The 27,059-nt window shown below is 50.0% G+C and overlaps 1 protein-coding gene across 2 annotated transcripts; it reads right to left on the reverse strand.

The window, feature by feature from the left end:
- SSUH2 (ssu-2 homolog (C. elegans)) lies at positions 474 to 25,648 on the reverse strand. 2 transcript variants are annotated; one of them, XM_003358510.4, is made up of 12 exons: positions 25,583 to 25,640; positions 17,861 to 17,959; positions 17,420 to 17,501; positions 15,757 to 15,886; positions 13,939 to 13,999; positions 12,409 to 12,533; positions 11,253 to 11,315; positions 9,378 to 9,463; positions 7,956 to 8,048; positions 6,850 to 6,955; positions 4,994 to 5,101; positions 474 to 893 (listed from the first exon to the last, which is right to left on the reverse strand). In XM_003358510.4, exons 1-12 carry the CDS (start codon positions 25,608 to 25,610, stop codon positions 747 to 749), a joined length of 1,128 nt encoding a protein of 375 aa, XP_003358558.3. In that variant the 5' UTR covers positions 25,611 to 25,640; the 3' UTR covers positions 474 to 746. The 2 variants fall into 2 exon arrangements, with proteins under 2 accessions (XP_003358558.3, XP_005669800.2); XM_005669743.3 differs by lacking the exon at positions 17,861 to 17,959 and having other exon boundaries at positions 25,583 to 25,648.

The raw sequence follows: 27,059 nt of genomic DNA on the forward strand, positions 1-27,059 counted from the left end.
CAATTACGGTGGGCATGAGGGGTGCTTACCCTGAGAGCCACCATGTTGTAAGGAAGCCCACACTGCAAGGAGAGACCATGTATAAGTGCTCCACCTGAGAGCTGCCATCAACCACCAGATATCTGTGCAAACCAGTCTTCGGACAATGTTGGCCCCCCGCCCTTAAGCCACCCCTTCCTTCAAATCTTCCAGGCAAGGCCCCAGACATCATGGGGCAGAGATCAGCCATCCCACCATGGCTCCATCTAAATTCCTGAGCCACAGAATGAGGAGTACAATTTTGTTTGTTTCTGCAAAGTACACTATTTGTTGTGCACTATTTGAAGCGCACTATTTGGCAACCAATTCCTGTGTACCTTTCAGTCTCTCAAAATCACTCAGCTCCACAAAAGACCCACACTTGCAGAGACACACCAGAACTGAGACGGACCCAGGGAAAAACAAAATCAGCCCCACACTCAATCAGGGCTTTTGCTCAGAGGCCAGAGGCAAAGCCCCCACCCTTTAAGGGACGGTTCCTAAAGGACTGTGTGTAGTATGAATTCTCGTAGGTTAAACACATGACAGATTCCAGCAGAGGGGCTCCAGAAAGACTAGTCATTTGACAGAGGAGTTGAATTTTCTGGAAGGACACACTGGGGTTTGCATGTAATTGTCCAGAGCAGTCAACAGTGAGTCAATGCAGAAACCTCCGCAATCCTCGATGGCAAATGTGAGTGGCAGACGCTGGGGGCAGCTGTGCGATGTCAGAGTATGGTGCAGCCGCAGCAGTACTTCTCGGGGTAATCCACCACGTACACTCTGTGGTCAGTGCCGTAGATGTAGTAGACATAAGTCTTTCCTTGGTACCAATAACGAACTTCCGTGAGAGGGACCAGCTCAATGGTCTGGCGCTGAGCAAACAATCGACCGAGAAAAACCTTAGTGTTCTGATCAAGTCACTCGCCTGCTCAAGAATCTTCAGTGGCTCCCTACTACCTGTGGGCTGAAAGTCATGCTCTGGAGTTGGCCTTTTGGCTCCAGCCTGCCTTCTAGATGCTTCTACTATGCTCCTTCACACACCCTAGCCCTGGCCCAAACTGACTTCTCATCTTTAACCATCATCTGATTCTAAGTTTCATGAGGTAGGGATGCAGACATCCCCAGGGGAGTTTCAGGAGGACTGGAAAGCCAACGGCCAAACAGGACATCTTCCTCATGTTTTTAGGTGGGGAGGGGAGGGGGCAAGGCAGAGAAAGGTGGATGTAATGTCATTTGAAACATTTTTATAGTAAGACAACAATAGAGCTATTAGGGAGTGGATTATATAATTGGGATGAAATCTTAAGAGAAAACCTAGACACCAAAGAAATTCCAAAGTTTGGTGGGCTGCTTTCTCCAGGCTGTTTTCTCAGACCCTTCCCCCTCTACCCCAGGATTTTCAGTGAGAAAAGACTTTAAAGTTTCCCCTCTGTTTACAAATGGGGAGACTGAGGGTCACGGAACTTCGAGTTTGGAAGATCATCCAGGTCAAGTTCCACCTCTGGCTATACCTGCTTCAAGCTCAAATCTCCTCCCTCATGTCCACATCTACCTGAGAGCCTGGGGGGCACCCCACCCAGGGGTCCTAAATCCCTCATTCTCTGATCCCTTTTCTGAGCAGTTTCTCAGAACCTCTGGACAACTACCTGCATAACCCACATGATGAAGTTACTCCTCATCCAGCCACGCTTTCTCAGGACGTACTGCAGGCCAGGCTCTGTGCCAAAACCCCATGTTCCTCCACACAAGCTACTCCCCATCCCAGACTCAGATCTGGGGATCCCAACCCCAGAGGGAGGTGGTATGGGTGGCTCAGGCTCAGACCCTCCTACTTGCAGGAAGTCCCCTCCTTGGGAAAAGAACCCAAGACTCCTCACAGGAGGTGACAGTCCAGAGTCCCTGGGAGGAGAGGGAAACAGGCCAGGGAGGGGACCTCAAGAAGCAGGCTCCTTTGGGTATAGACAGAGGGTGAGTGACACTACAGCCAGAAGAGAGGACTCAGCGTCTGGGCATTTACTTCCCATGAAGCGGTCTGTGTGACCTCCCTCCCTCTTCCTCTCTCTAGGCCTCAGTTTCCTCATCTGTGAAATGGGGATTAAAATTTCTCTATTGCAAACTTGTTAAGAAAACTGAACAAGATCATGAGACTGAGTTTTCTCCATGTGCTGGAAACTGACCTCCAAGCAATACTTTTGGAGATAAAAGAAGATCCCCTTGCCTTGTTGGTACCAGAGACCCAAAATGGGAGCTAAGAAGTAAGAAGCAATGGGAACCAACATGACTGCTTGGAAAGCCAGGGGTCGTGGGTCAGAACCACCCTTGTTTCCAGACTTTTCTACTAAGATCAGATAGCCCAGCAAAACCACACCCGCGTGCCTCTATTTCTGACTGAAGAGGTCTCAGATTGGAAACCACAGGTTGGTCAGGACACCACCTGCCATCCAGCGGTTATCTCATCATCATCGGCCATCCATCTGCTTGCACGCCTTGGCCGTGGCCCTGGAATGGGCAGATCCCAGGTCTGAGAGGGGAGGCCAGGGCACTACACAGTGACAGCTGTCTCCTCACGTGGTTCTACTCACTAACTCCCCAAACCTGAACAAAATAGCAGCATGAATCTTTGTCTATAGATCCAGAGTCAAAGGACAACTTAGGAAAAATATTCACAGAAGTGGCCTCTTCTCCCATTACATTCCTTTTTAAAGGAAAATGCATGTCTGCCCCTGGTTCAACCCTCCCGGCTCTGGACTGACTCACAGATGGCTTGTGTCACCCGAGATGAGGCTGTGTCCTCAAGGAAAGCCCAGGAGACCCAGGGTCTAGACAAAGGCTTGCCACTAAAATGCTGGGTGACCTCAGGCTGTCACTGCCCTCCGCCTAATGAAGGATTCAAAAAGGACTCGAATGGTCAGCCTCAGCAGCAGAAAGGTCCAAGCAAACCACTTGTGCTAAAAGCACATCCTGATCCTCTTGTCAACTCCAGAGTGGACACCTCAATACTGGGGGCTCTTCACTTAATGCCCACCATCCTGTTCCAATGCAAGGGCCCTTACAGACCCATCTGGGGTCTTCTGTGTATGGGACTGAAGAGCAAACATTAGCTCCAGGCGAATGGCCACTGAGGTGTGACTGACACTCAGGGAGCCACTGGCTATACCCCCCACTCCATGTGGCCTGTCCCTCTTTCTTCCCCAACTCCCCCACCCCTTTACCTATCTCTCCTGGGAGCCCTTCCTTAACAAATGATTCACACACAGATCCCCATCTCAGAGCTGCTTCTGTGGAGCCCAACTCAAGGCAAGGTCCAATCGCACCCATTTTACAGATGAGGACATCAAGGCCTACAAACAGAAGAGAGGGGCCAGGAGCCATGACTATGGCCAGAGCTGGAAGCAGGTCCTCACCTGGGAAATGACTATCCCTGCATGTCTGCTGGATGACAAGGGCCCTGAATCCCAAATGCAGCTGATGTCACTGCAAGCCTACCCTGGCTTTCAGAGAGTGGCTTGAGTACCCTGAATGCAGGTGATAATACCATTTCCATGGAGTTGGGAAATTGTTCTACTCCTGGGCTCTTCCACTAAGAAGCTGTGTGAGCTTGCCTAAATTAATCCCACTCTCTAGGCCTCCGCTGATTTACTGGAAGAGTCATGAGGGTCAGCTAGACCAGGGGTAGCCAACAAGGGCCACAGGCCAAAGCCGACCCATCAGCCCGTACAGTGTTACTAGCATTATAAAAATGTTGTCCTCAATACCGGAAAATTTGAAGGTTTCATCTAAAAATCTGGACTTCAGAAAGTCTGAAATCTCTGACCCTGTGCCACACAGAATTGAGGGGAGGCCTGATCTGCCTTCTGGATAAGCAGGCCTCCCACCCACAGCACCACCCACCCACCAAGCCTTTGAGTTTGCAGTGCCCCCATTCCATGCTCTCTGAAGTTCATTCCAGCTCCAAGATGGTCAATATGAATTTTAAATTAAACACATGCTTCTCTCTTTTGCAAAGAGGGGAGGTGTGCACAAAGGAGGTGAACGTTCACTGCCAAAGGAACAGAAGGAACGGGCATTGTGAGCACTGGCTTCTGGCTTTTTGAGCATGAAAACACATGAGCTCATCCTTTCAAAACCTTCTGAAGAGGTCGGAGCATCTTTTTTTCACAGGTGAGAAAATGAACTTGAAGGAGGAGTTCATAACTGGCCCAGGACCACTTCGGGATGTGGGAGAACCAGGATTTGCACCCAGTGTGGAAGATTCAGACCAACACCACCCCTGACGGACCCCTCATGACAGACCCTCGCAGAGCGCAGGTGCTGGATATTTCCTGGTCAAACCTTCATCTTCTACCTGCATTTCTTTCACCCCCATTCCCTCCCATCCTCCATCTCTCTCTCTCTCTCTCTCTCTCTCTCTCTCTCTCTCACACACACACACACACACACACACACACACACACACACACCGACTGGCTCCTGGGAACGCAAGGGGCACCACCGCCATCTAATGCCCATTGATAAGGCTGCACATCAACCAGCGTGAGTCTTGGGAGGCAAGGAAAAGACAGGCCTGGGAGTAAGGAAGACCTCTGAGGGGCTAGACACTGGGCTACAGTCCTGCCTAGGACTCTAGATCTGCAACTTTCCTTTCCCCTCTCTGAATACCAGAGAGTGAGAAACCAAAATCACTCTGAGCCACATTCCCATGCAAAACCCTACAAGTTTCCTGTCACTCTCAGGATAAAATCCAAACCTCTCACCGAGGCCCCAGAGTCTGGCCTGCCCAGCTCTCGCCACACAGCCCCAGGTCTCCAGTACTCCCTGTGCTCCTCGGTCTGGGGCTCCTCCCCTCCACCCCCTCCCCCATCCTTCTGCCCTGCCACTTTCCTGAAGGAGCCTCCCAGCAGAGGCAACAGTGACCTTGGAGCCCCAGCAGCTGGGCAGCTCACCTCCCACCGGCCCCAGCCCACTGGCTCACCTGCTGCAGGACGCGGGCTCGGGAGGCCAATGCAGCGCTGTGCTCGGCGATGCCCCGCTGAGAGGCCAGAGAGATGTCCCTCAGGGGGAAGTCCACAATGGGGTACACCTGGGAGAGACGCAGACCCCTGCCCTGACCTGGAGCCCTGGAGGCTGATGCTGACAGACTGCCAGAGCACCAGCCCCGGGAGGGAGGGCCCGGGTCCTTGGGGAGAGAATGGGTGGAGCTTGTTAAACCTCTGCTGACCCTGTTAGAGCCTCGGGAACGCCAGCAATTAAAAAGAGGTGCTGTCGACAGGAAACTCCCCCACCCTTCCGGCCTTTGCTGCCACCTAACTAGGGATGGTGGTGGGCTTCTTAGAGGGGTGATGCCTGAGGTGAGCCTTTAGGAAGCCAAGGGAGGGATTGGGGCAAAGAAAGGAGCAACTATTATGAGAACTATTATGCAGCAGTGAAGAAGGGACTCCTGCCATTTTCAACAACATGGATGGAAGAGGGCATTATGTTAAGTGAACTAAGTCAGAAAAAGGCAAATACCCTATGAGCTCACTTACATGTGGAATTATTAAAAAAAAAAAAAAAAACAGAAACTCCCAGATACAGATAATTGATTGGTGGTTTCCAAAGATAGGGACTGAGGAGATGGGTGAAATGAGGAAGGGGGTCAACTTCCAGTTATTAGATAAATAAGTCTTGGGGATGTTATGTACCAAATAGTGAGTACAGTTGCTAATTCTGGATCTGATATTTGAAAGTTGCTGAGTAGATCAAGAAGAAAAAAAAATCTTTAACTGTGTGGCAATGGATGTTAACTAGAGTTACTGTGGTGATCATTTCACAATTATACAAATGGAAAATGATGTACACCTGGAACTAATATGTTATATGTCAATCATATCTCAATTTTTAAAATTCATACTACAAAGTGAAAGAAGCCAACCTGAAACAGCTACATACTGTAAAAAGAGAAAAGAAAAGGAAAGAAAATGAAATGAAAAAGGAAGAAAAACTGACCCTCCCAAAGAAAACTGAAGGAGGATGTCCCATAAAGGCCGAATTCCCTGCCAAGGCTGACAACAGGGAGCAGCAAATCTTTTCTATAAAGGGCCAGATAGTAAATACTCATGCTTTGAAGGCCAACTACTGGACTCTGCCCTTGCACCTCAAAAGCAGACGCAGACAATATGTAAACAAACAGGCTGTGTGCCAGTAAAACTTTATTTATAAAAGCAAGCCAAGGGCCAGAGTTTGGTGACTCCTCGTGTACAATATCTGGCTGCTGGCAGCTCTCAGCTCTTAGCTCCTTGCCCTGCCCAGCTCCTTGCCCTCCAGAGTCCCTGCCCTCTGCTGCTCCTCAGGACCTCTGTTCCTCAACTGGATACCATTGCCCCCAGGGTCACACAACCCACTCCCCACTGCCCTGACCCCCACCCCAGAGGAAACACCCCCACTTCCTGTCTCTCTACTTGCTTGTGTGTTTCTCAAAGACCCCAAGCACCAACTGACACAGGTGAAAATACTATTATTACCTTCCCCTCACTGAGTGAGAGATCTCAGGGCAGGATTCTATTTTATTGCGTCCTCATGGCCTAGAATAATACCTGGTGTAGGAGGAAGGTCTCAAGGTTCGTGCAAAGGAAGGAGGGGCAAAACAGGGAGGGAAAAGGAACAGAGAAAGAAGGGAAGATCAAATATGTAAAATTCAAGACAGAACTGGCCCCTTGGTGGCGTCCTGCACAGCCTGTCTTTCCAAAGGAATGCAGTGCCTCCAAAACACCAGAAGACCTCACCTCCCTGGGGCTGGGGGCTGGGGGTGGGGGGCACACCCAGCTCCCCTTGTGGCAAAGCCCTCCTTACCATGGTGTTTTCATCCTTAAAAAGGATCTCTCCTCTGGCTTTAGCAAGCAGCTCCCCAGGGCAGTCCAGCTGGTGCTCAGATACAAACTCAAAAAGGTTGTTCTTCCTGGAATTGAAAAGGATGAGGAACAAAGCCCGTGGGTCTGTTAAGAACATAGGTTATGGGAGTTCCCGTCATGGCGCAGTGGTTAACGAACATGACTAGGAACCATGAGGTTGCGGGTTCGATCCCTGGCCTTGCTCAGTGGGTTAACAATCCGGCATTGCCGTGAGCTGTGGTGTAGGTTGCAGACGCGGCTCGGATCCAGCGTTGCTGTGGCTCTGGCATAGGCTGGTGGCTATAGCTCCAATTCGACCCCTAGCCTGGGAACCTCCATATGCCGCAAGAGCGGCCCAAGAAAATGGCAAAAAGACAAAAAACAAAAAACAAAAAACAAAAAAAAAAAGAAAAGAACATAGGTTATGGAGTTCCTGTCATGGTTCAGTGGTTAACAAACCCAACTAGCAACCATGAAGATGTGGGTTCAATTCCTGGCCTCACTCAGTGGGTTAAGGATCCGGTGTTGCCATGAGCTGTGGTGTAGGTCGCAGACATGGCTCAGATCCCCCATTGCTGTGACTGAGGAGTAGGCCAGCAGCAACAGCTCTAATTGGACCCCTAGCCTGGGAACCTCCATATGCTGCAGGTGCAGCCCTAAAAAGACAAAAAGACAAAAAGACAAAAAAAAAAAAAAAAAGAACGTAGGTTATGGAATCAGGTAGACCAAGGCTGGAGTGCTTGTCTGACTACCAGTGGGACCTTGGGAAAGTGCTTTAGCCTCTCTGGGACTCAGCATCCTCACATGGAAAATGGGAAAGTAGTGAAGTACAGACAATTCTGTTACCTCCTGTCATCCTCACCTGTGATGCGCTTATTATCAAGGTGCCTGACAAACTCTAATGCACTGGAGCTTCCCTGACGTGGGGATTTAGGACCCTGAGACTCCTCTCTAGCAGGTCTCTGCACTGTGAAGCCCCCAGTCGAGTGGGGCTTCTCTGTGAAAACCAATCCAGGTCACATCCCCCAGCCACCCCACCAGGCCACGGTGTCAAGAGCTGCCACATACCACGCGATGACCAGCTGGATGAAGTGCAGCAGCTTCTTCTCCCCCTTGCAGGTGGCACAGGTCTTGTTGCCCCTCCCCGAGCATGTGCTGCATCTGAGAGGAACACCATCAGTACCATTCAGTCATGGCATCCTGGTGGCCTCCGAGCCCCACCCCCACATCCCTCCTCTGAGATGTGGGCTGTGATGGGCAGGGATTTCTTCCATGGCCCACCATCCAGACCTCCTGCTTCTCATAGCAGTGGCCTGATCTCCCATTGGAGACCACACTTTTCCTGCCCAGCCTACATGGTTCCTGAGCTTATCCCCACCCCTTCTGTGACCAGCTTGGGACCTCAGCCAGCCAATCAGCTTATTCCATCTCTCTGGTCACTGCAGCTGATACAAAGATTGACACATGACCCACGTGAGTGCCCTGAGATCCACCCCAGAACTTTTGTTGAAACTATCAGGAAAGGGCCACCCTCTTTCACTGAGGTTACTAAGTTTGGAGCTGCTGGCCCCTCTGCCACCACAGGAGACAGCCTGCCTGAGAATGAAGCTGACACAAAGGTAAGCGGAGTGAGGGATGGAGATAGATTGCTGGTGACATGGTTTAAGCACCTCGATCCAGCTGTACCTGAAGTCATCCTGGAAATATATTCCTAGACTTTTCCATTACATGGGCCTAAACATTGATTTTTTTTGGCTAAAGCTAGCTTGAATTGGAGTTCTTTTACTTATAAATGAGAGAAACCTGAGTTTCCTTCCAAATCAAAAAACTTATTTACCCTCCACAGGTGGCAGGTGCACCCCAGCCTCACCATCTGGCTTGTTAGAGATGGCCTGGGTGTTGTTAGAGATGGCCTGGGTGTTTGGCCTTGATGAGCCAAAAGTATCATCAACTAACATAACTTTGAAAAGTCTCACTCCTCATGGTTTCCTGTTTCCTTTTAAAGATTTATAAATACATGAAAGGACATCATGTCCTAAAGGCAACGGCCCACTGTTTGCAAAGGCCTGTGAACAGGGATGGCACTGTGTTGATTTGGTCAATCAACCGACCTTCCTGGAAGACTCTGCAGTAGGTTATAAACAAGGGTTTGCCTAGACCCAGAATTTTTGGATGATTAAGAATCTCACATTTGGTTGGTTTTCCATATTCACTTCCCCTCCACATGAGCAGGAAGAGGTCTCCTTAACCCCCTGCCTCCCTTCCTGCCTATAGTGCCTCGTCCCTGCCCCATGAGCTCCACCCCCACCTCAAGATACCAGACCTCAAGAAATTCTTACCTAAGTGACGGCATGTCCAATGCACAGAGCTCTGGGGACACAGGGGTGACAAGAAAGACAAGGTGCCCACTTGCCTTACCAAGGGCAGGTGGTAAAAAGCAAGAGCGCCACTGGGGACACTCAGCTCTGTGCCAGGAGGCCCCACTCTTACCTCCGCCGGCCGGACCCTGAGCACATCTGACAACGCCGGGCAGGCTTGGCTTTGCGCTTGGCCCCGCTACAGGATGGGCACCGCACCTGTGAACACATGCAGCCTCAGCCCCCAGCAGCCTCCCAGGGGAGCAGGCAAAGGGCATCCTGAGACCTGGTTCCATTCCAGCCTGTGATCTTCCCTGAGCCATTTCTGTACCTCTTCTCCCTGGCCCTCAGGCCCCTGGTCTGTAACTTCAGAGGGCTAGAGGCAGAATGCCTTTGGACCCCTCCAATTGTAGCTTTAAAGACCCTGCATCCTAACATCCCTGCTCCTCCTGAGACATCAGCCTTCCCTGCTCCTCTCTGACCCCTATGACTCCAGGGACCATCCCCAACCAAACAGCCATGGCTGGAAGGTGGGGGGAGGGGTGGGCTGGGGAGGAACTTGGTGTTGGAGAAGATTGGAGTTCATCTTGGAAAGGCCCCCAGAGATGGGTCAGGCTACACCCCCACAGTGGGCTCAGGAGGGCCCCCAAGACATTCCAGTAAAAGCCTGAGGAAGGAAAGAGCTGTGGAGCAGGTAGAGGGGCAGGCATGCAGCAGGCAGAAGGTGGGCACCAGAAGGGCAGAAGGGCAGGTGGGCAGATAAAGGATAGAGGAGGCCCAGCTTAGAGCAGCAAGTGGTCAGTGTGTGTCCAAGAGATTGGGCATAAATGGGAAGGGGGAGAGCAGAGAACAGTCAGGGACGTGGCCTGACTGCTGGGACCACTAGTAGCCTAGAGATTTCTGAGAGAATGCTGATGCCACGAAGGCCTGGTTGGGTGCCAGGGAGCCACACTGGGCCGAAGAGTGGACTCTTTCCCCATCCTGGAATTTACATCTACCAGAACCTGAGAGTGTAACCTTATTTGAAAATCATCTTGGCAGATGTCATTAGTGAGAGTGAGGTCATACTGGGAAAGGATAGGCCCTACAGCTAATGACTGGTGTCCCTGTCAGGAGGCTGTGAAGTGATGCACATGGAGAGAGGCCAGGAAACCATGGAGGCAGGCAGAGGCTGGGCGATGTGGCTACAAGCCAAGGACCACCAGCCACTGCCAGGCCAGGGGAAGACAGATGGCTTCTCCCTCAGGGCCTCCAGGAGGAGTTACCCCTGCTGACACCTTCATTTTATTTATTTACTTACTTATTTATAATTTTTTTTTATAATTTTTTTTTTGGCTGCACCCACAGCATATGGAAGTTTCTGGCCCAGGGATTGAATCTGAGCCACAGCTGTGGCAACACCAGATCCTTTAACCCACTGTTCCAGGCTAGGGATCAAACCCGCACCTCTGCAGCAACCCAAGCCGCTCCAGTCAGATTCCCAGCCCACTGTGCCACAGAGGGAATTCTGACACCTTGATTTTAGTCTTCCAGCCTTCAGAACTCTGAGCAAATAAATTTGTTATTTTAAGCCACCCAGTTTGTGGTTATTTATTACAGAAGCCCAAGGAAACTAATCCAAAGCCTACATCTATGCTGTCCCTGGAAGGCCCCGGAACTTCACGTCTTGGCACTTGCCCTGTGGTCACTTGTTAGCCTGCCCCACAGACAGAGGATCTCTGTGAGAAGGACCGTAGGTCTTAGTCCTTCTACAGCAAGCAGGTACTTAAACACTCGTAAGTAGAGGAAGAGAAGAAAGAAGAATTAAAATCATAATGCATCAAAGTCAGTAGAGACTGCCCGATCCAATGTTCCCATTTTACAGGTAGGAAAGTGGAGGCCCAGAAAGGGAGGATGAGTGGTCTGAGGTCATCGTGTCCGGGAGCCCCAGGCCCCAATCCAGCCCTACCTCCCTCCCCACGTGGCCTCGCTCCCACATATCACTTACCAACAGCCACACATGACTCACCGTGCCAGCCCCATGGCAGCCGCTGCACTTGTAGCGTCCTCGCCCGTGGCATTTGTGGCATTCCTGAGGGTGAACACTCTCCTCCATCTGGTTTCCCAAGTACCAGCAGCTCCTGGTTTCACCACCCTTACACTCATCCCCACCCCCATGATGTCACCATCCCACACACAGAAGTCCAGCAGTTCAGGCCAAGGTGGGAGGATGGCCATTCACTCTTGTTTGGGACTCTCAAGGGCCTTGAATGCCAAGCCAAGGAGATCACGCTACCATCTCATCAGATCCCCAGCTCAGTCTGTCCTGGATGCTAAGATGGGAGACTGGGTCTCGAGCTCCCACATCCTAACTCACACCCCCAGGCTAAACCACAAAAGCTAGCATCCTTTGCCCACTAGGAAGCTAAAGTGGTCTTTGGGGATAGAAGACATAAAAAATGGAGGGCATTTTTGTGAATGGCAGTGAGCTAGCTACTGGAATTCAATCACTGAATCAAAATCACTTTTCCACCCTGGAGAAAAGAAGGAAACACTTTCTTGATCTCTCAAAGCCCCCTTCATTTTATGATGCTATGAAAACTCATAGGGTAAAATTACATGCTTGAATCAAGTTCTAAAGTGAAAACAAGGCAGGTAATTAGATGAGAAGATAACATAAAACATCTCAGCTGTGTTTTTGTAACACATCAGGCTACTCCCACTGCCTGTCCTGATTATAATTCTATAAAATAGTATGGATGTCAACTTCTGCTCCCCTAATGACTTTCATGCACAAAAAAAAAAAAAAAAAAAAAAAAATCCCGACAATGCCTTAAATTTATTTTATATCCATTTCATTCAGCTATTTATCTACAGGCCAAAAAAATAAAAAAGGTAAAAACACTCAGATGGTCTAAAAATGCAAATGCTTACTATTTAAAGCTTGTGACAATTGTGTACCATCCTGTTGCTGTGTGAATACACCCTAATTTGCAAGAAATTTTGTATGGGACTACATTCCATACACTGGGTTTCTTAAGAATTCTGCCTATTTGTTGACCAAGGAATAACCCACCAGCCTGGCTTCTGGGTTTCTTTTTTAAAAGGATGGAGTTTGAAGCAAACCAGTGGGGCCCAGACAGTTGGCTCAGAGAAAAGGGCAAAGATTCCAATCAGCTCATTACCTTGACCAGTGATGAGTGAGGAACTTGGAACTTCCTGGTATCTTCCTGAAACATTGGGGGGACCTGGACCTTGATGTCCCAAAGCCTGGGGGAAGTCCCTCTTTGTGGCCCATCCACAGAGTGGTCTGACAGAGAAAGGGGTTGTTGGAAGATCAGCAAACGGCTGCGAGGACCAGCTTTCTTTGATTCGCCAAATGGTACAGAGGTTTCATCCAGTGCCAGGCATTAGGCTAGACCCTGGGGCTAAGGGACAGGGAGGCCAGTGTCCCCTTAGGGTCTGTGGTTAAGCACCCATGTATTGAAGTCAAGCAGACCTGACTGACTCCTGGTTTGGGTACTTCCTAGCTGCAAAATTCAGACAAGTTCCTCCATCCTCTGCCCTTCAATTCTCTCTTTTCTAAAATGGGGATAGGAATTCCCGTCGTGGCGCAGTGGTAAACGAATCCGACTAGGAACCATGAGGTTGCGGGTTCGATCCCTGCCCTTGCTCAGTGGGTTAACGATCCGACATTGCCATGAGCTGTGGTGTAGGTTGCAGACACGGCTCGGATCTTGCGTTGCTGTGGCTCTGGCGTAGGCCGGTGACTACAGCTCCGATTAGACCCCTAGCCTGGGAACCTCCATATGCCGCAGCAGCGGCCCAAGAAATGGCAAAAAGACAAAAAAATAGATAAATAAATAAATAAAATAAAATAAAATAAAATGGGGATAAATGGTGAAATCTACTACATAGGATGGTAGTAAAATTTCACAGCAGAAGGCACACCAATGCTTAGCTGAGGGCTGGCACATGCCGAGGACCCATAAACAAGGACTGTCATCACTATGGTCACCACCTGCACCACTGAACTTCTTTCTCCTATTCCTCCTCCATTCAAGGAGATGCATTACACAATATGATGGAATATGATAATAGTAAGTGCTCTGGACAAGAGGTGCAAAAGGGGCTCTGAAAACTCAGAAGACTGACTTATTCTTCTGGGAAGGGGGCAGCAGGAGAAGAAATCTTTAAAGGCTTCATCAAAGAGGGGATGCATGAACAGAGTCTCGAAGGATGAACCAGAGTGGTGAACAGGGAGAAGAGGTGGGGCATGGGGCTTCCCAGGCAGAGACCTTTCAGCCTCTAGGGGGGTTAGCAGAAGTCAGGGTGGCACAGCAAATGGGGTGGGGGTCTAGAGTCCCAAGGAGGTGCTGGGGCTGGCCTGGGAAGCAGGCAGGCACCCGAGCACCCTCTCTGTCTTAGCCGTCTGACCTGGCGTGGAAGCACCAGTCTGTGGCCAAAGGCAAACACTAGACTTTTTCAGGCCCTTCTGCAAACCACTTCCTGGACAGGAAATGGTTTGATCAGCCCTGGAAAGTCTCCAAGAGGAAATCCCCCCACCCCCCAATCTCTTACAGGGGATGGGAAACCGAGGCTCCGAGTAGAGAAGCATCTTACTCAGGGTGAGTGGCTGAGACAAGTCCCAAAGTTCTCCCCCAGCCCCTGCCATATTTGCCCCCAATTAAAACAATTGCAGACAACTCACTTACTAGTAAAGGGCTGAAACGTCCACTCACTTATCCTGGATTCGCTGAAGGTCTCTAGTCGATACTACAGAGGAAAAACAGCATGTACCCGCTCATGCCCTTAGGAAGGCAGAGTTTTCGGCCAAATGATGGAACTCCCAGACCCCAGGCTCAGCGCAGAGAACAAAGGCTCCCACGCAGCGCCCAGTGCCCAAGGGCTGCTCGGAACAGGCTGGCAGCAGTGACTTCTGTCACAGATGATCAGGGACATCTGCAGGGGTCAGTCAGCCCCAGGAAATCTCCTGTGACTGTGACCAGCACACATCTGGGTGACTTTAGTTCCCCATTTCTTTATACACAAAAATGGTCTACAAGGCAAGTTTTGAAGCAAAAATTGTCTTTTGACAGATGGAGGCAGCTGGAATCAGCCACTCCAAGTGCCCCCTTTGGAGGAATTTATCTGATATCAAGACACTCACTCTGAAGTTCCCATCATGGCTAAGTGGTTAACAAACCTGACCAGTATCCATGAGGATGCAGGTTCGATCTCTGGCCTTGCTCAGTGGGTTAAAGATCCGGTGTTGCCGTGAGCTATGGTGTAGGTCGCAGACACGGCTTGGATCCTGAGTTGCTATGGCTGTGGTGTAAGTCAGCAGCTACAGCTCTGATTCACCCCCTAGCCTGGGAACCCCCATATGCTTCAGGAGCAGCCCTAAAAAGACAAAAAGCCAAAAAAAAAAAAGACACTCCGTCTTAATCCTCATCCACAGAATCACAAAACGGGAAGGGACTTTGGCCTGGCTCCTTTTCCACTTGAGGAAAGGACTGCTCAGAGATGTCAGTTGACTTGCCCAAGGTCACACAGCTATGCAGAGACCTTGTACCCCAGATCCCTGCTCTGACCACTTCCTGCGAGACTGGTTTCTGTGTGATTGCGTGCCTTCCAGCCACCAGTGACACTACAGAATGTGAACTTAAACCTGTCCCTATCAAGGCAGAAGGTGACAATGGTGTAGTCTCCGTACCAGACACAGACCCTCCCTGGAGCCTCAGGCCTGAGAGTGGTGGATAAATGATCCTTAGCAAAGATGAAACTTGGGGGAGGTGGAGGGAGCTGGGATCAGGGGAGGAGATAGTCCTTTCCCACCCACCCCTTTGGGAAACAGATTAGTTGTGTCTTTAAAAACAGGGCTTTGGAGTTTCTGTCATGGCTCGGTGGGTTAAGCACCCTGCTAGTATCCATGAAGATGCAGGTTTGATCCCTGGCTTCACTCAGTGGGATAAGGATCTAGCACTGCCATGAGCTGTGGTGTAGGTTGCAGACCTGGCTCGGATCTCGCATTGCTGTGGCTGTGGTGTAGGCTGGCAGCTGCAGCTCTGATTCGACCCCTAGCCTGGGAACTTCCATATACTGGCAGGTGCGGCCCTAAAAAGACAGGGGAAAATAAAGAGGCAAAAAATAAATAAAAATAAAAACAGGGCTTTGGTACCAGCACCCCTAAGTTTGAATCCCAGTTTGGTCACTCCTAGCTGCATGTCTGGGGGAAAGTAACTCCAGCTCTCTAAATGTCCAATTCCTCCTCTTAACTGGTGACAGCAATACCCACTGTGTAGAGCAGCTGGCAGGATTCGATGAGACATATATGTAATGTGCTTTTTGTGATGCCTCATGCAGTCAAGCTGTTCGGTGTGATTGATAAAAATCATTCTTCGTATCATTATCACTATAGACCCCAGAAGTGGCAGAAGGGACTGCAACGTCACTGCCATTCTCACGCACTGCCCCCCTCAAGGCTCCTTTCTCCTGCCCCCACCAGCCACCCACCCCCCCAGGCCTCTCACCCTGCAGAGGGCCTGCTGCTTCAGCTCCCTGATGACAAGGTCGCCAGCGGCCGCACTGCCATAGCAGCACTTGGAGTTCACGAAGCTGAGGAGGGCTTCCCGGGCCACCTCCTCTGTCACCACAGGGACTCTGTTGGGGACCAAGCAGAGGGACGATGGGTGCAGGTAGAGCCTGCAGGCTCACCCAGGCCAGCCAGCCCTTCACTGTGCAGATGGAAACTGAGACGGGAAGACAGGAGCGTCCTGGCTCTGGGTGTCCAACTGGGGAGGGTGCTTCTGGCATCAGGAACTGCGAACAGACGCCCAGGGGCCCAGGGGGGAAAGTGGCAGGTCCTTTGAGAGGACAACAAAACCACTTTGGCTGAAGTGTGGAGCTAGGGAGACAGGTTGATAGAATCTTAGAACTCAAAACAAAAACAAAAAACAAACAAAAAAATGCAATTTAACAGATATGAAAAACTGAGGTCCAGAAAAGATGTGACACAGCTAAAAGGAGGCATTGTTAGGCCAGTCAAGGTGCCTGCCCTTGGGGACCTCAGCCAGAGGAGCTGTGACTAATGGTCATGGAAAGACCCCAGCTGAGAAGCTTCTGACAGCTGTGCCCAGAGAGACTCCCCGTGATCCTGCAGGATGGAAGCTGCAGTAGGTGGGAAGGCAGATTCTAAGTGACCATTCCTCGGCCTTGTCTCTGGATGACTCCCCTCCTTCTAGAAGATTCTCCTGAGGCCCGGCTGCCATGCCCCTCAGCAAAGCCCTCCCGTCCTGACTCCTTCAGTAAGCAGGGGCCCCTTCCTCCCTCCTCTGCACCGCATCTTCATATTTTTCTCCATGGCAGCCCACCTCCAATGTAAGCCACGCCCCATGCACGCTGTGTCCCCAGCAACGCCATCCTGATGGCCTGCGTGTCTGAGGGCAGGTGGAGGTGCACAGCAGATGAAGGGTGTTGGGGGGCAGAGGGGCCAGGATGACTCCACACAGGAAGCAGAGTCTGAAGACACACCCAGTGGGCCAGGGAGAAGAGAGGTAGACCAGGCAGCAGCAGGGCCAGAAGCACCTGGAGGACACTGTGGAAGGCAGGACATGGCCACCCCGCCCAGAGGCAGGAGCTGGAACAGACATGGCTCCACCTCAAAGCTGTATGGGCAGCAGGAGCTCTGCCCTGAGTCCTCCAAGCAGGGAGGTGAGTCAGGAAGCAGAGCTGGGGGTCAGCAGACCTTCAGTAAAGGGCTAGATGGTAAGTATTTTAGGCTCTGTGGACCACACGGCCTCCACATCACCACTCAACTCCACTGTCATAGGGAAAAAGCAGCCACTGTCAGTAAGGAAATAAATATGTGTGACCGTGTGCCGATAAAACTTGATAGACAGAAACAGGCGGTGGACTGGATCTGGCCCAGGGGCCATAGTTTGCAACCCCTGATCTAGACTAGGCTTTCAACACCCCCCTTGATAGCCAGACAGCCTGCAGAGCCTGGTAAAATACACATACTCCTGGCTCCTTCCCTGGAAAATCTGATCCAGTGGGTGTGGTCCCGATGCACCATCAGGGTTGAGATCCAAGGCCCCTGAGATCCCTGACAGGGACTCCCAGGGGGACAGTGGTAACATGGGGATCACCACGTGTGAGCCCATGTGATAGCTCCTGAGGGTTTCCAGAGCTCACCTGTGTTCCAGGAACCAGGACCAGCACCGTTGATCCTGAGGTCTCCCCGGAGCCTCCAAAGGGGGGAAGAATATCTGGTGTCCTGGAGGAGAGGCAGGAGTCAGGGGCTCCACAGTCTGGCTCAAAGGCTCAGGTATGTGTGGGGTGAAAGAAGGAAAGATGGGCTGAATGTGAGAAAGAACAGATGAAGAAGAAGAATGGCAGTTCTAAGATCAGCATTATCCTGGTCTTAAATGGAGATGGACATGGTCATAGAAGGGCCGTGGACATGGCCTATGCCCTCTGTCCTCCTATTCCCTCCCAACAGTGACAAAGGGCTTCTCAGGGCCCCCAGGGGAGAGGGAGCTCTCCCAGCCTGGCCTATTCCAGAGACACCCCCATTACAGCATAAGCCCCAGGAAGAGGCCTCAGGACTCAAGACCCCACCAACGAAAGACTTACTGTCCCCTTGAAGAAACCAGTCACAGCTGGGCAGCCTCTCCAGGAGTTCAGCCGGGGGTGCCAGAGGACTCTCAGCCTCAAAGCTGAGGTCCACCACACCTGCAGAAGAGCGGGGGTGCTGAGCCCGGGGTTGGGGGGATGTGGGGAGCAATGCTGACAGGTGAGGGCTGTGCATCTTAAAGAGGCCATGATTTGGTGGGTCTCTGGCCCCATGGGGACACCCAACACAGGGCAGGCAGTGATGGGGGGTTGGGGTATGACAGCAGCAGCAGAAATAACAATGATGAGAAAAACCTTAAGAAGAGCAGCTCCTATTTGCTGGGCACCTACTGTGTGCCAGTCACCAGGACAAATGATTTATAAACAGCATCATATTCCACAGCCTCGGGAGATAGGTATCAAATGGCAGGTGGGCACACTTCTTTGATGCTTCTCTCATCAACAGTCAGGTCTGTTTCCTCCCCCTAAACCTGGACAGGCTTGTGACTGCTTCACCAGGGGAATATAGGGATCAACGAAGAGATTATAGCTCCTACTTCTGGGCTCCTGAAGCCCCTCAGCTTCATGACTGAGCTGCCAGGTAAGAAATCAGACTGTCCTACTGGGGAGGCCATGTGGAGATGCCCTGAGACTTCTCAGAGAGAATAGAATGCAGCCTTCCAGCCACCCTGCCAAGCCATCAGACATATGAGCAGAGCCATCATGGATCCTCCAGTCCAGAGCAATTGCCTGCTGAATACAATGAGCCACCCTTTTATGGACTGCATGTCTGTACCCAGCCCCCAACGGAGTGATATTAGGAGCTGGGACCTTTGGAAGGGGGTTAGGTTTAAATGAGGTCTTGATGATGGAGCTTCATGAAGATCAATGTCCTTAGAAGAAGAGAGACTAAGGGTTTCTCCCTCTCTCTCCTTTGTGAGTACTCCGTGAGAAGGCAGCTGTCCACAAACCAGAAGTAGGCCCTTTCAGACCTTGGACTTCCCAGCCTCCAAAATAGTGAGAAAAAAAAAATGTTTGTTTTTTGGAATGCCCCTTCATGGCTTAGTCTGTTAAGAACTCACCTAGAATCCATGAGGATGCGTGTTTGATCTATGGCCTTGCTCTGTGAGTTATGGATACAGCCTTGCCATGAGCTACAGTGTAGGTTTTGGATGAAGCTTGGATCTGGCATTGCTCTGACTGAGGTTTAAGGCTGGCAGCTATAGCTCTGATTTGATCCCTAGCCTGGAAACTTCCATATGTCACAGGTGCAGCCCTAAAAAACACAAAAAACAAACAAACAAACAAAAAAGGTTTGTTGTTTAAGCCACCCAGTCCATGGGGTTTTTTGTTTGTTTGTTTGTTTTTGCTTTTTAGGCCCGCAGAATATGGAGGTTCTCAGGCTAGGGGTCTAATTAGATCTACAGCTGCCAGCCACAGCCAAGCCAGATCCAAGCCACATCTGCAACCCACACCACAGCTTACAGCAATGCCGGATCCTTAACCCACTGAGTGAGGCCAGGGATCAAAACTGCAACCTCATGGTTCCTAGTCATGGATTCATTTCCACTGTACCATGACGGGAACTCAAGTATATGGTATTTTTATTACAGCTTACATCAGCTCAAACCAATATAGACCCTAATCAGTCACACATGGAGCAGAAGAATCACCCAGCTGAGCCCCGTCCAAGTTCTTGACCCAGAATACCATGAAATCTGATAAGATGGTTGTTGTGTTGTTTTAAGGCACTGGTGTGTGGGCAGTTGGCCGTGCAACTTCCTCTACTGGGCATCTTTACTCTGAGACTCTACACAGAGCCAACCAAGACTTTCTGGGAGCCCCAATAGTCTAAGGCTCCTCCTGCATCCTTTCTCTTCTCACAGGTATCTGACTTGAACTGTGGTCTAAGAATGGTCCCTGCCTACACCTGCTCCCTCTCCCCCTGTCCCTGCACAGGTCTCCTCTGGATGTCTCAAGCCATATTGGTGTCTGGATCTTGGATGACCCAAATTGACACACCACTAGCACATTCTACCAATGAGGAGACTGAGGCTCAGAGAGGTTGTGATGGGCCCAAGATCACGCAGTCAGTGAGTGATGGAGTTGGAAGAAACCCTGGTTCTTCTGTCTCCAAAGCTGCTGCTCTTTCCAAGTACTTTTTATGAGGCAAAGCCTTTGCAAGAAGTACTCACTACATAACTATTTTTTAAAATCTCATCTTAATCTTCCAGGCTGTGACATAGATGCGTATGGCTCTGAGACTCCAAGGAGGAAAGCATAATAAGACCTGGCCCCTGGAAATGCAGGACAACACATAAAGCATCTCCCATACCTGCTGCCTCACCCCACCCTCCCCCCTGGAGGTGTGAAAGGCAGGACTCGACATGAGGCATCTGAGGCTCAGAGAGTTTACTGAAGTATTCCTAGGGTGCACAGCATTGGAGTTAGAGCAGGACAGAGGCTCCTTACTCCAGTTCCAGTCTAGTGGGCCACCCATTAAAGCTGTTCCCCAAAGCCCCCAGGCTGGTGAATAAGGATCCCTCAGCTCTGTCTTTCTAATGGCCAACTGATCACAGGAAGTTGACTTCAAAGGGTAAACTGACAAAGAGTGGAAGGGGATTCTCTCTGCAGTAACTCTCTGAAGCCCATTCAGGTCATGCTTCCAGCTGATCCACCTCATCTCCTAGATCCTTCTCTTTTCTGCAGCTCTTTAAAACCTATAGCACTTTATCACTACAAAAATTAAAACAATATGTCCTGTCCTTAAGAGGTTAATAAAAAACAGAGGCCAGAAGAATAAGCAGATTGTGGTCAAAACTGGAACAGTCTAGGTTACCTGGAAGTAGAGACAGATGTCAGGTGGTGAGGAAGCCTGAACGCCTGAACTCTTGGCCAAGATCAGTGAAGGAGGGCGTGTCATTAAAAAAATAAACAATGCTGCTATACCAGCACCTCCATCTCCCAGCTGCAGATGTACTTGTCCTCTGACACTAAGAAATACCTATGCATCTCTAAACTTCTTCCTCCTTGCAGGAAACTTCCAAAGGAAGCTGAAATAGAAGAGTGTTTGTAGAGAGTGCCTTTCTCAGCAGGCAAACTTATCTTCATAAGTAAATGATTCTGCCAAGAAGTAGGTGAGAGCCCTGGGGCAGATGTGGGTGTGATGTAAAGTGGCATCATCCCAAAACTTCAAACCCTTGTCCATGTGTCCTAAAGCCACTAAGATGAGAAGTCACCTGGAATTAGTCTTCAAATCGTGGCTCTCAATATTGTTTCACTTCTTGAGTTTATCAGCATTCTAAGCTATTCTCCACCGGGGGCCCAGGGATCAGTAAACATTCTCTACAAATAGCCAGGTGGTAAATATTTCAGACTCTTGGGACGGTATAGTTATCTCAGTTACTCACCTTGGCCATTGTGCCCTGAAAGCAACTGCGAACAATAGACAACTGAGTAAGTGTGGCTTTGTTCCAGCTGAACTTTACAAAACAGACACCAGGTCAGCTTTGGCCCATGAACTGTATTTGGCCCACCCTGACCTGATGCTCATCTGTGTGGGGGGCTTTGAGGAGGATCAGGAAGGGGGAGGCTGGAATTTGAACCTTTCTGGGGCTGAGGTCCATGCATATCCGTGCAGTTTCTATGAGCCCAGTTAACAAAAATCAAGATGAGGGTCAAGGTTGGACTCTAGCTGGGGATGATGAGCATCAGTATCCCTGGGCACAGTGATTAGGAAGCCGGGCTCTGACAGGCTGGTGTCTGAGCCAGTTAACAGGCGACACTGTGCCAGGCCTCATCCTCCTAGCACTTGACTCCCCTGGCTGTGAAAGAGAACAGGTGACATTTGTACTCATCTAACCAGACGAGTTGTACACAGCTCTCAGCCCCAAACTGGGCATGTAACATTCAGTCATTGTTTTGGACCTGAGGAGGGAGGGTCTTCCTTTGTGCTCCTTTAAGCCAGGGGACAAAAGTGAAATGTCAAGCACGGAAGAAAGGCAGGCCTGTCACAGCCCCTCCCCAGGGAGGGCCCCCACCCACCCAGAAGCCTTGGATCTGCTGAGGCATCGATACCCTCCTGGCACAGAAGACAAGGAAACGCCACGTGGCTGCTCTGTCCTGCCGGAAACCAAACAAAAGGGGCAGGAAGCAGGGAAGAATGAGAGGTGGGAAACTCAGAGCTCCATCCATCAACCGGGAGCCACCTTGACCTCTGGCCATTTGTCAGAGCTAAATTAATATCCCCATTATGTTGTGGACAAAAATAAAGACCTCCAAGCTGAAGCGCAGGAGGCTGCGTCATTTCCTGGGCAGATCGCATGGGGCACAACAGGAATGCCGACGTCACAGGACATTGTGTGGCGCCCAGCATGGGGGCCGCCAGCCACATCACCATTTCCACGACATCGGGCTGAGTTCCAGGGCACCCAGCCAGCTGGACCACTGCTCCCTCACACATGCCATGCCCAGGCCAAGGATGGTTCTTGCACGCTTTTGCACCTCATGACAACCACTGTTTTCCCCATTTCGTAGAACAAGATGAGGCTCAAAGATGTGATTTAGGATGAGTTCGCACAGTCACAGCAGAAACAGAAACAGTACTTAGAACTTAGATCCTGGCTGCAAGCCCCACAGCCTTTCCACCTGGGTGAATACTCCCCTGCTCCATGCACACATATCATATGGTTACCAGGAGAGCTTGGCAAAGTGCTCCCCAGGTGGTGTTTCTGCTCACCAGGCACCAGCTATTTTTCTTTTGTATAGGAAGGAATTTTTCTTGTGGAGAAAGATGTCATTAATGGTAACTCCCTTAACTTTCTCTATTTAAAAAGCCAGGTCCTTTAATTTTGGAGGATTAAAGGACTCCGCATCTTCTGCCCCTGATTCCAGGTTAATCATTGTCAAAGCACTGAAATCATGTCGCAACTCTGCTCAGATGGCTCTCCACGGTCCGTGTGCTTTCCTTTGTTTTTTACACTTTTATTTATTCATTTATTAGCCACACCTGCAGCATGAGGAAGTTCCTGGGCCAGGAATCCAACTGGAACCCCAGTAGTGACAACACCAGATCCTTAACCACTAGACCATCAGGGAACTCCCTTTCCTTCATTTTATATCTTACCTTTTCCAAGAAGTGTGAGAGCCCCTTTTGGACAGGGACCCCAACCCCCTGCCAACCCTTGCATACAGTTGGTGCACATAAATGCCTCTGGTTTGAACTTCATTTAAGAGGGTCCAAGAGAGGTTCAAGAAGTCAAATTCACACAGACAGAAAGTAGAATGATGGCTGCCAGGGCCAATGGGGCAGAGGCTGAGGAGCAAGTGTCTAATGGGTGCAGTTTCAGTTGTGTGAGAAAAGATTCTAGAGATGGATGGTGGCAAGGGGTAAGGGTTGCACAACAATGTGAATATAGTGTACACTTAAAAATGGTTAAGTGGTAAATGTTATGTGTACTTTACCACAATTTAAAATAATTCTTAAAAAAAGGTGATTCAGACAATCCTAAGATTAAAAAGAAGAAGGAAAAAAAAATACTGTTTTGCCAAGAACAACCAAATAATTGGCCACGCTATTTAATGGACTTCTTAGCAAGACCAGAAAGCCTGACCAGGTCACCCCCAATCTCACACATCTCAGTGGCTCACTAGTGCCCATAGCTAACATCCAAGCTTCTGGCAGATATGGCCCTATGCTACCCATGCGACAGGAAGAAAAGATTCTCATCTGCCCACCTGATGGGACAAAAGCCTTGTTATGTGGTCCAGAGCAGAGAAAAGGGAAGACAGCAAACGGGGGTGGGGCTGAGAAGGGGGTGGTAAAGAACAGAGCAGAAACAGAATGGGAGAGAGAGGCAAGCCTGCTTAAGGCTTGAGAGAGAAATGTGGGAGCTTTGGGGTAAGTGCCATCGAGAAAACATCTAGGGGAGCAAACAGAAAGTGCACAGTGTGAGTGAGAGCACCAGGGAATCAAATGGCAAAGAAGTTTCCTCCACCCGTGTCAGCCCTCTCTGTGCTCCACCAGACAATGCAGTAAATGAATGTACCACTGGTTTTCAGCTAGTTGGGATGTGGAACTCGTGCTCTGTAGAAAAAGCCCTCATGCCAAGACACGACCACACTCAGCTGGGCTTTCTGAGGGCTGCCTCTCCTTTGAAGAGGCAACTTGCCATGTCACGACCTTGATGTTTGCACTTAGCGCCCCCCGGCCCCCCACCAACACACACACACACACAGACACACACACAGACACAGACACACACACACCCTCTCCATCCCTACTCTGGCTATTCCTGCCCACAACACCAGCCGTTGCCCAGTTCAACCTGACTCAGCCATGACTTCAACTCCTGCGAAGCCGGCGGGTGTGGTTCCCTTATCCGTGCCCACTCCCCATCCTTGCTTTTCTCAAAAGGCTCTGCAAGAATAATGTGCAAAAAGCCACATGGGGTCTGACTCCCCCATGAGACTTTGAACACTTTAAAGGTAGGTTGACAGACCCACCCTGGTCCCCTGTCAGGAGCTTCCTTACTGGGGCATCTTGGGGGAAATCACTTTATTTGTTAGGGCCTTGATCTCATTTCCCTACAGCAGGGCTTTATAGGTCTGCTCATTGGGAGAGACAACTGAGACAACAGACAAGAGCAGTCACTACAAACAGATTCAACAGAGTCCTGAGGACCATCCCTAAGCTATAACATGACTTCAAAGTAACCAAGTTTGGTAACTCTGAAAACGAACTAGTGCCACAGACCTCTCTAGGATTTGAATGAAAGTTTTGGACACTCCACCCCCTGACACACACACAAAGCACATTCACACAACATCTTGCCCTCACCTTCATGGTCTTTAAAGTAAGAACTCCCAATTTATCTCCCTTTACAGATAGGGAAATTGAGGCTCAGAAAGGTTAAGTGACTTGTCCAAGATCACACAGTCAATTTGCAGCAGAGCTAAGACATGAACCCTAGCCTCCCAATTCCCAATCTGATGCTCCATTGTGTTGCCCATTCCAAATTCAGGATAAAAATTTCCTATTTTAAAACATAGCACATCTCTTCCTAAAATACCACTTCCTGGAATTCTGAACGGGATCAGTGGCATCTCTGGAGCCCTGGGACGCAGGTTCCAGCCTAACACACTGAGTTAAGGATCCATAGGTCGAAACTGCAGTTCAGATCTCATCTCTGGTGCGGGAATTCCATTTGCTGAAGGATAGCCAAAAAAAGGAAAAAGAAAAAAAAAAAAAAACTTCCTTCTTTATCTCTTTAAGTAGTTCTTAGTTTCCATTATATTTCTGTCGCACCAATGATAAGATGGGGTCGCCAGGGCTATGTTTCATGTGAGGAAATGAACAAGCCGGCTTTTTGCTAGAGGAAGATCATGCCTAAAGACATTTTACTGACATTTCTTTAAAATTAACCTCATTTAAGAACTAATGCAATTGTGGCAAATGAAAATCTTCATATTCAGGCTCACATGCAGCTCTGGGTAGGGGGAAGGGGGACGACTATCAACCAGAGAAAGGAAGGAAAAAGAATCTAAGATTTGGACCTGCTTCTCCATTGCCCAGAGGCACCTAATATAAGAAGAGCCAGCAGGATGCAAATGGGCTTTTAAGGTGGAAGGAAGGGAAGATAGGAAAGGATGCTCTCAGCAAACGGACAACCAAGGACAGCGGGAAGGTGTTGGCTCAGCACCCCACAGAGGCGGGCACCCCTCACCCTGACCGCCTCTACTTACTGTCCTCGTCACTCAGATCCCTGTCCATGGTCCAGACGTGCAGCCAAGGAAATGTCTGCCTGTGCAGTGGACTCAGGCTGCTGGGATCAGAGAGACTACCCTCAGCCCCTCCCAGAACAGCGGGCCCATTGTTACTGATTTGAATACAACAGAGGGAAACATCTGTGGGGAAGCACCAGGTCCATCAGAGCAACTTCTCTGGACCCGGCCTCCAGGTTCCTGAGCTCCTCCTCACAAGATCCTCTACCTGCCAGGTTCTTGCATGCAGATCTCCACCAGCATGCTCATACAGCCATCTGAAATGGGCCTTTTGAGAAGCCCATTTTTCTGAGCTTGGATTCAAACCCTCATCTAGTTTGACTCTCAAAGTTTCTTGCCCCCTATGCTACATGGTGCAAAGGTAGGAGGCAGGCTCCTGAGTGTGGTGCAGGCAGGAGAAGTGGGGGTACAGAAAATATCAAATGTAATAACCACAGGAAGTTTTCCTCCCCAAGTGAGAGAGGAGATACACGTGGCATCTCTGTCTTGAGCACCAGCCTCCCAGGCTCGCTGGGGAAACTTTAAGGCTGAGATTACAAGGTGAGGCTCTGAAGCCTCACAACACAATGCAGGCAGAGCCAGCTTCCCACCCAGACTTCATGGGCACAGCTGCCACCGCATCAGCCCAGCTGCCTGTGAAACATCTGTGGGATTTCAAAGGGATCTGCCTGTGCTGTCTGAAATAAGGCTCCAAACTCCTGCAGCCCCAACCCTAGCAAGATCTCCCTGCTTCTCTAGGGAAGTGGAAACAATGAACACCAGGACCTGGTCACCAGGTAGTGGAAGCGAAGAGTTCATGACACCTGCACTGCTTCCCTGGAAAGGTCCCCTCACATCCGAGCCTGCAGTTCTCCAGCCAGGGCAGCTTTGCTCCAGAGGGCAAAGCACATACGCTGTGCCCTGCTCACCCAGTCCATCAATGCCCATGGGCTGTGTGTGATGCTCCACAATGAAGACCCATGAAGTGCTGTGGCTGATGTGGCAGTGGCCTGGCTTGGGTGGCCATACTACATACAGGGATGGCTCCAAGGGGACCACAAAACATCCTCTGTCCCACTCTACTGCTTTCACCCTCATCATCCACTACATGCAGAATGCTGGTGACAATCAGGAAAGCAGTAGCAATAATCTGACAAATGCTTCTTAAATACAGTCAGAGGACTTACCCACAAATAGCTTCTATATTTGAAAGGAGCACTGAATTCCTTAAACCTGAGAGTTATCCAAGTTTCATTACTGCCTGTACATGGGAAAGACCAAGAGTCTGAGGAACTCACATAGCCTGCTGATACCTTTATACATTTAGCAATGACTTTAAGCCCTTGTAGAACCACTCCCATGGTAACAGAATTACCATGGATGTGTGTGCCTGAGTGTGTGTGTATTTACTCTAACATAATATATGTGTGTATGTTGTGGTCTATGTATGTGTCTCTAT

This window comes from Sus scrofa, chromosome 13 (assembly GCF_000003025.6).
Source record: "Sus scrofa isolate TJ Tabasco breed Duroc chromosome 13, Sscrofa11.1, whole genome shotgun sequence".
Classification (NCBI taxonomy): Eukaryota; Metazoa; Chordata; class Mammalia; order Artiodactyla; family Suidae; genus Sus; species Sus scrofa.

What these genes read in the sequence shown, in the direction of transcription:
- SSUH2 (XM_003358510.4), bottom strand. Translation starts at nt 25,610, where the DNA reads ATGGACAGGGATCTGAGTGACGAGGACA. An exon ending in GGATCTGAGTGACGAGGACA is followed by an intron (nt 17,960 to 25,582) that starts GTAAGTAGAGGC and finishes GCTCTTCTGCAG; the next exon opens with GTGTGGTGGACCTCAGCTTT. An exon ending in AGCAGCAGGCCCTCTGCAGG is followed by an intron (nt 14,000 to 15,756) that starts GTGAGAGGCCTG and finishes TTTCCTCTGTAG; the next exon opens with TATCGACTAGAGACCTTCAG.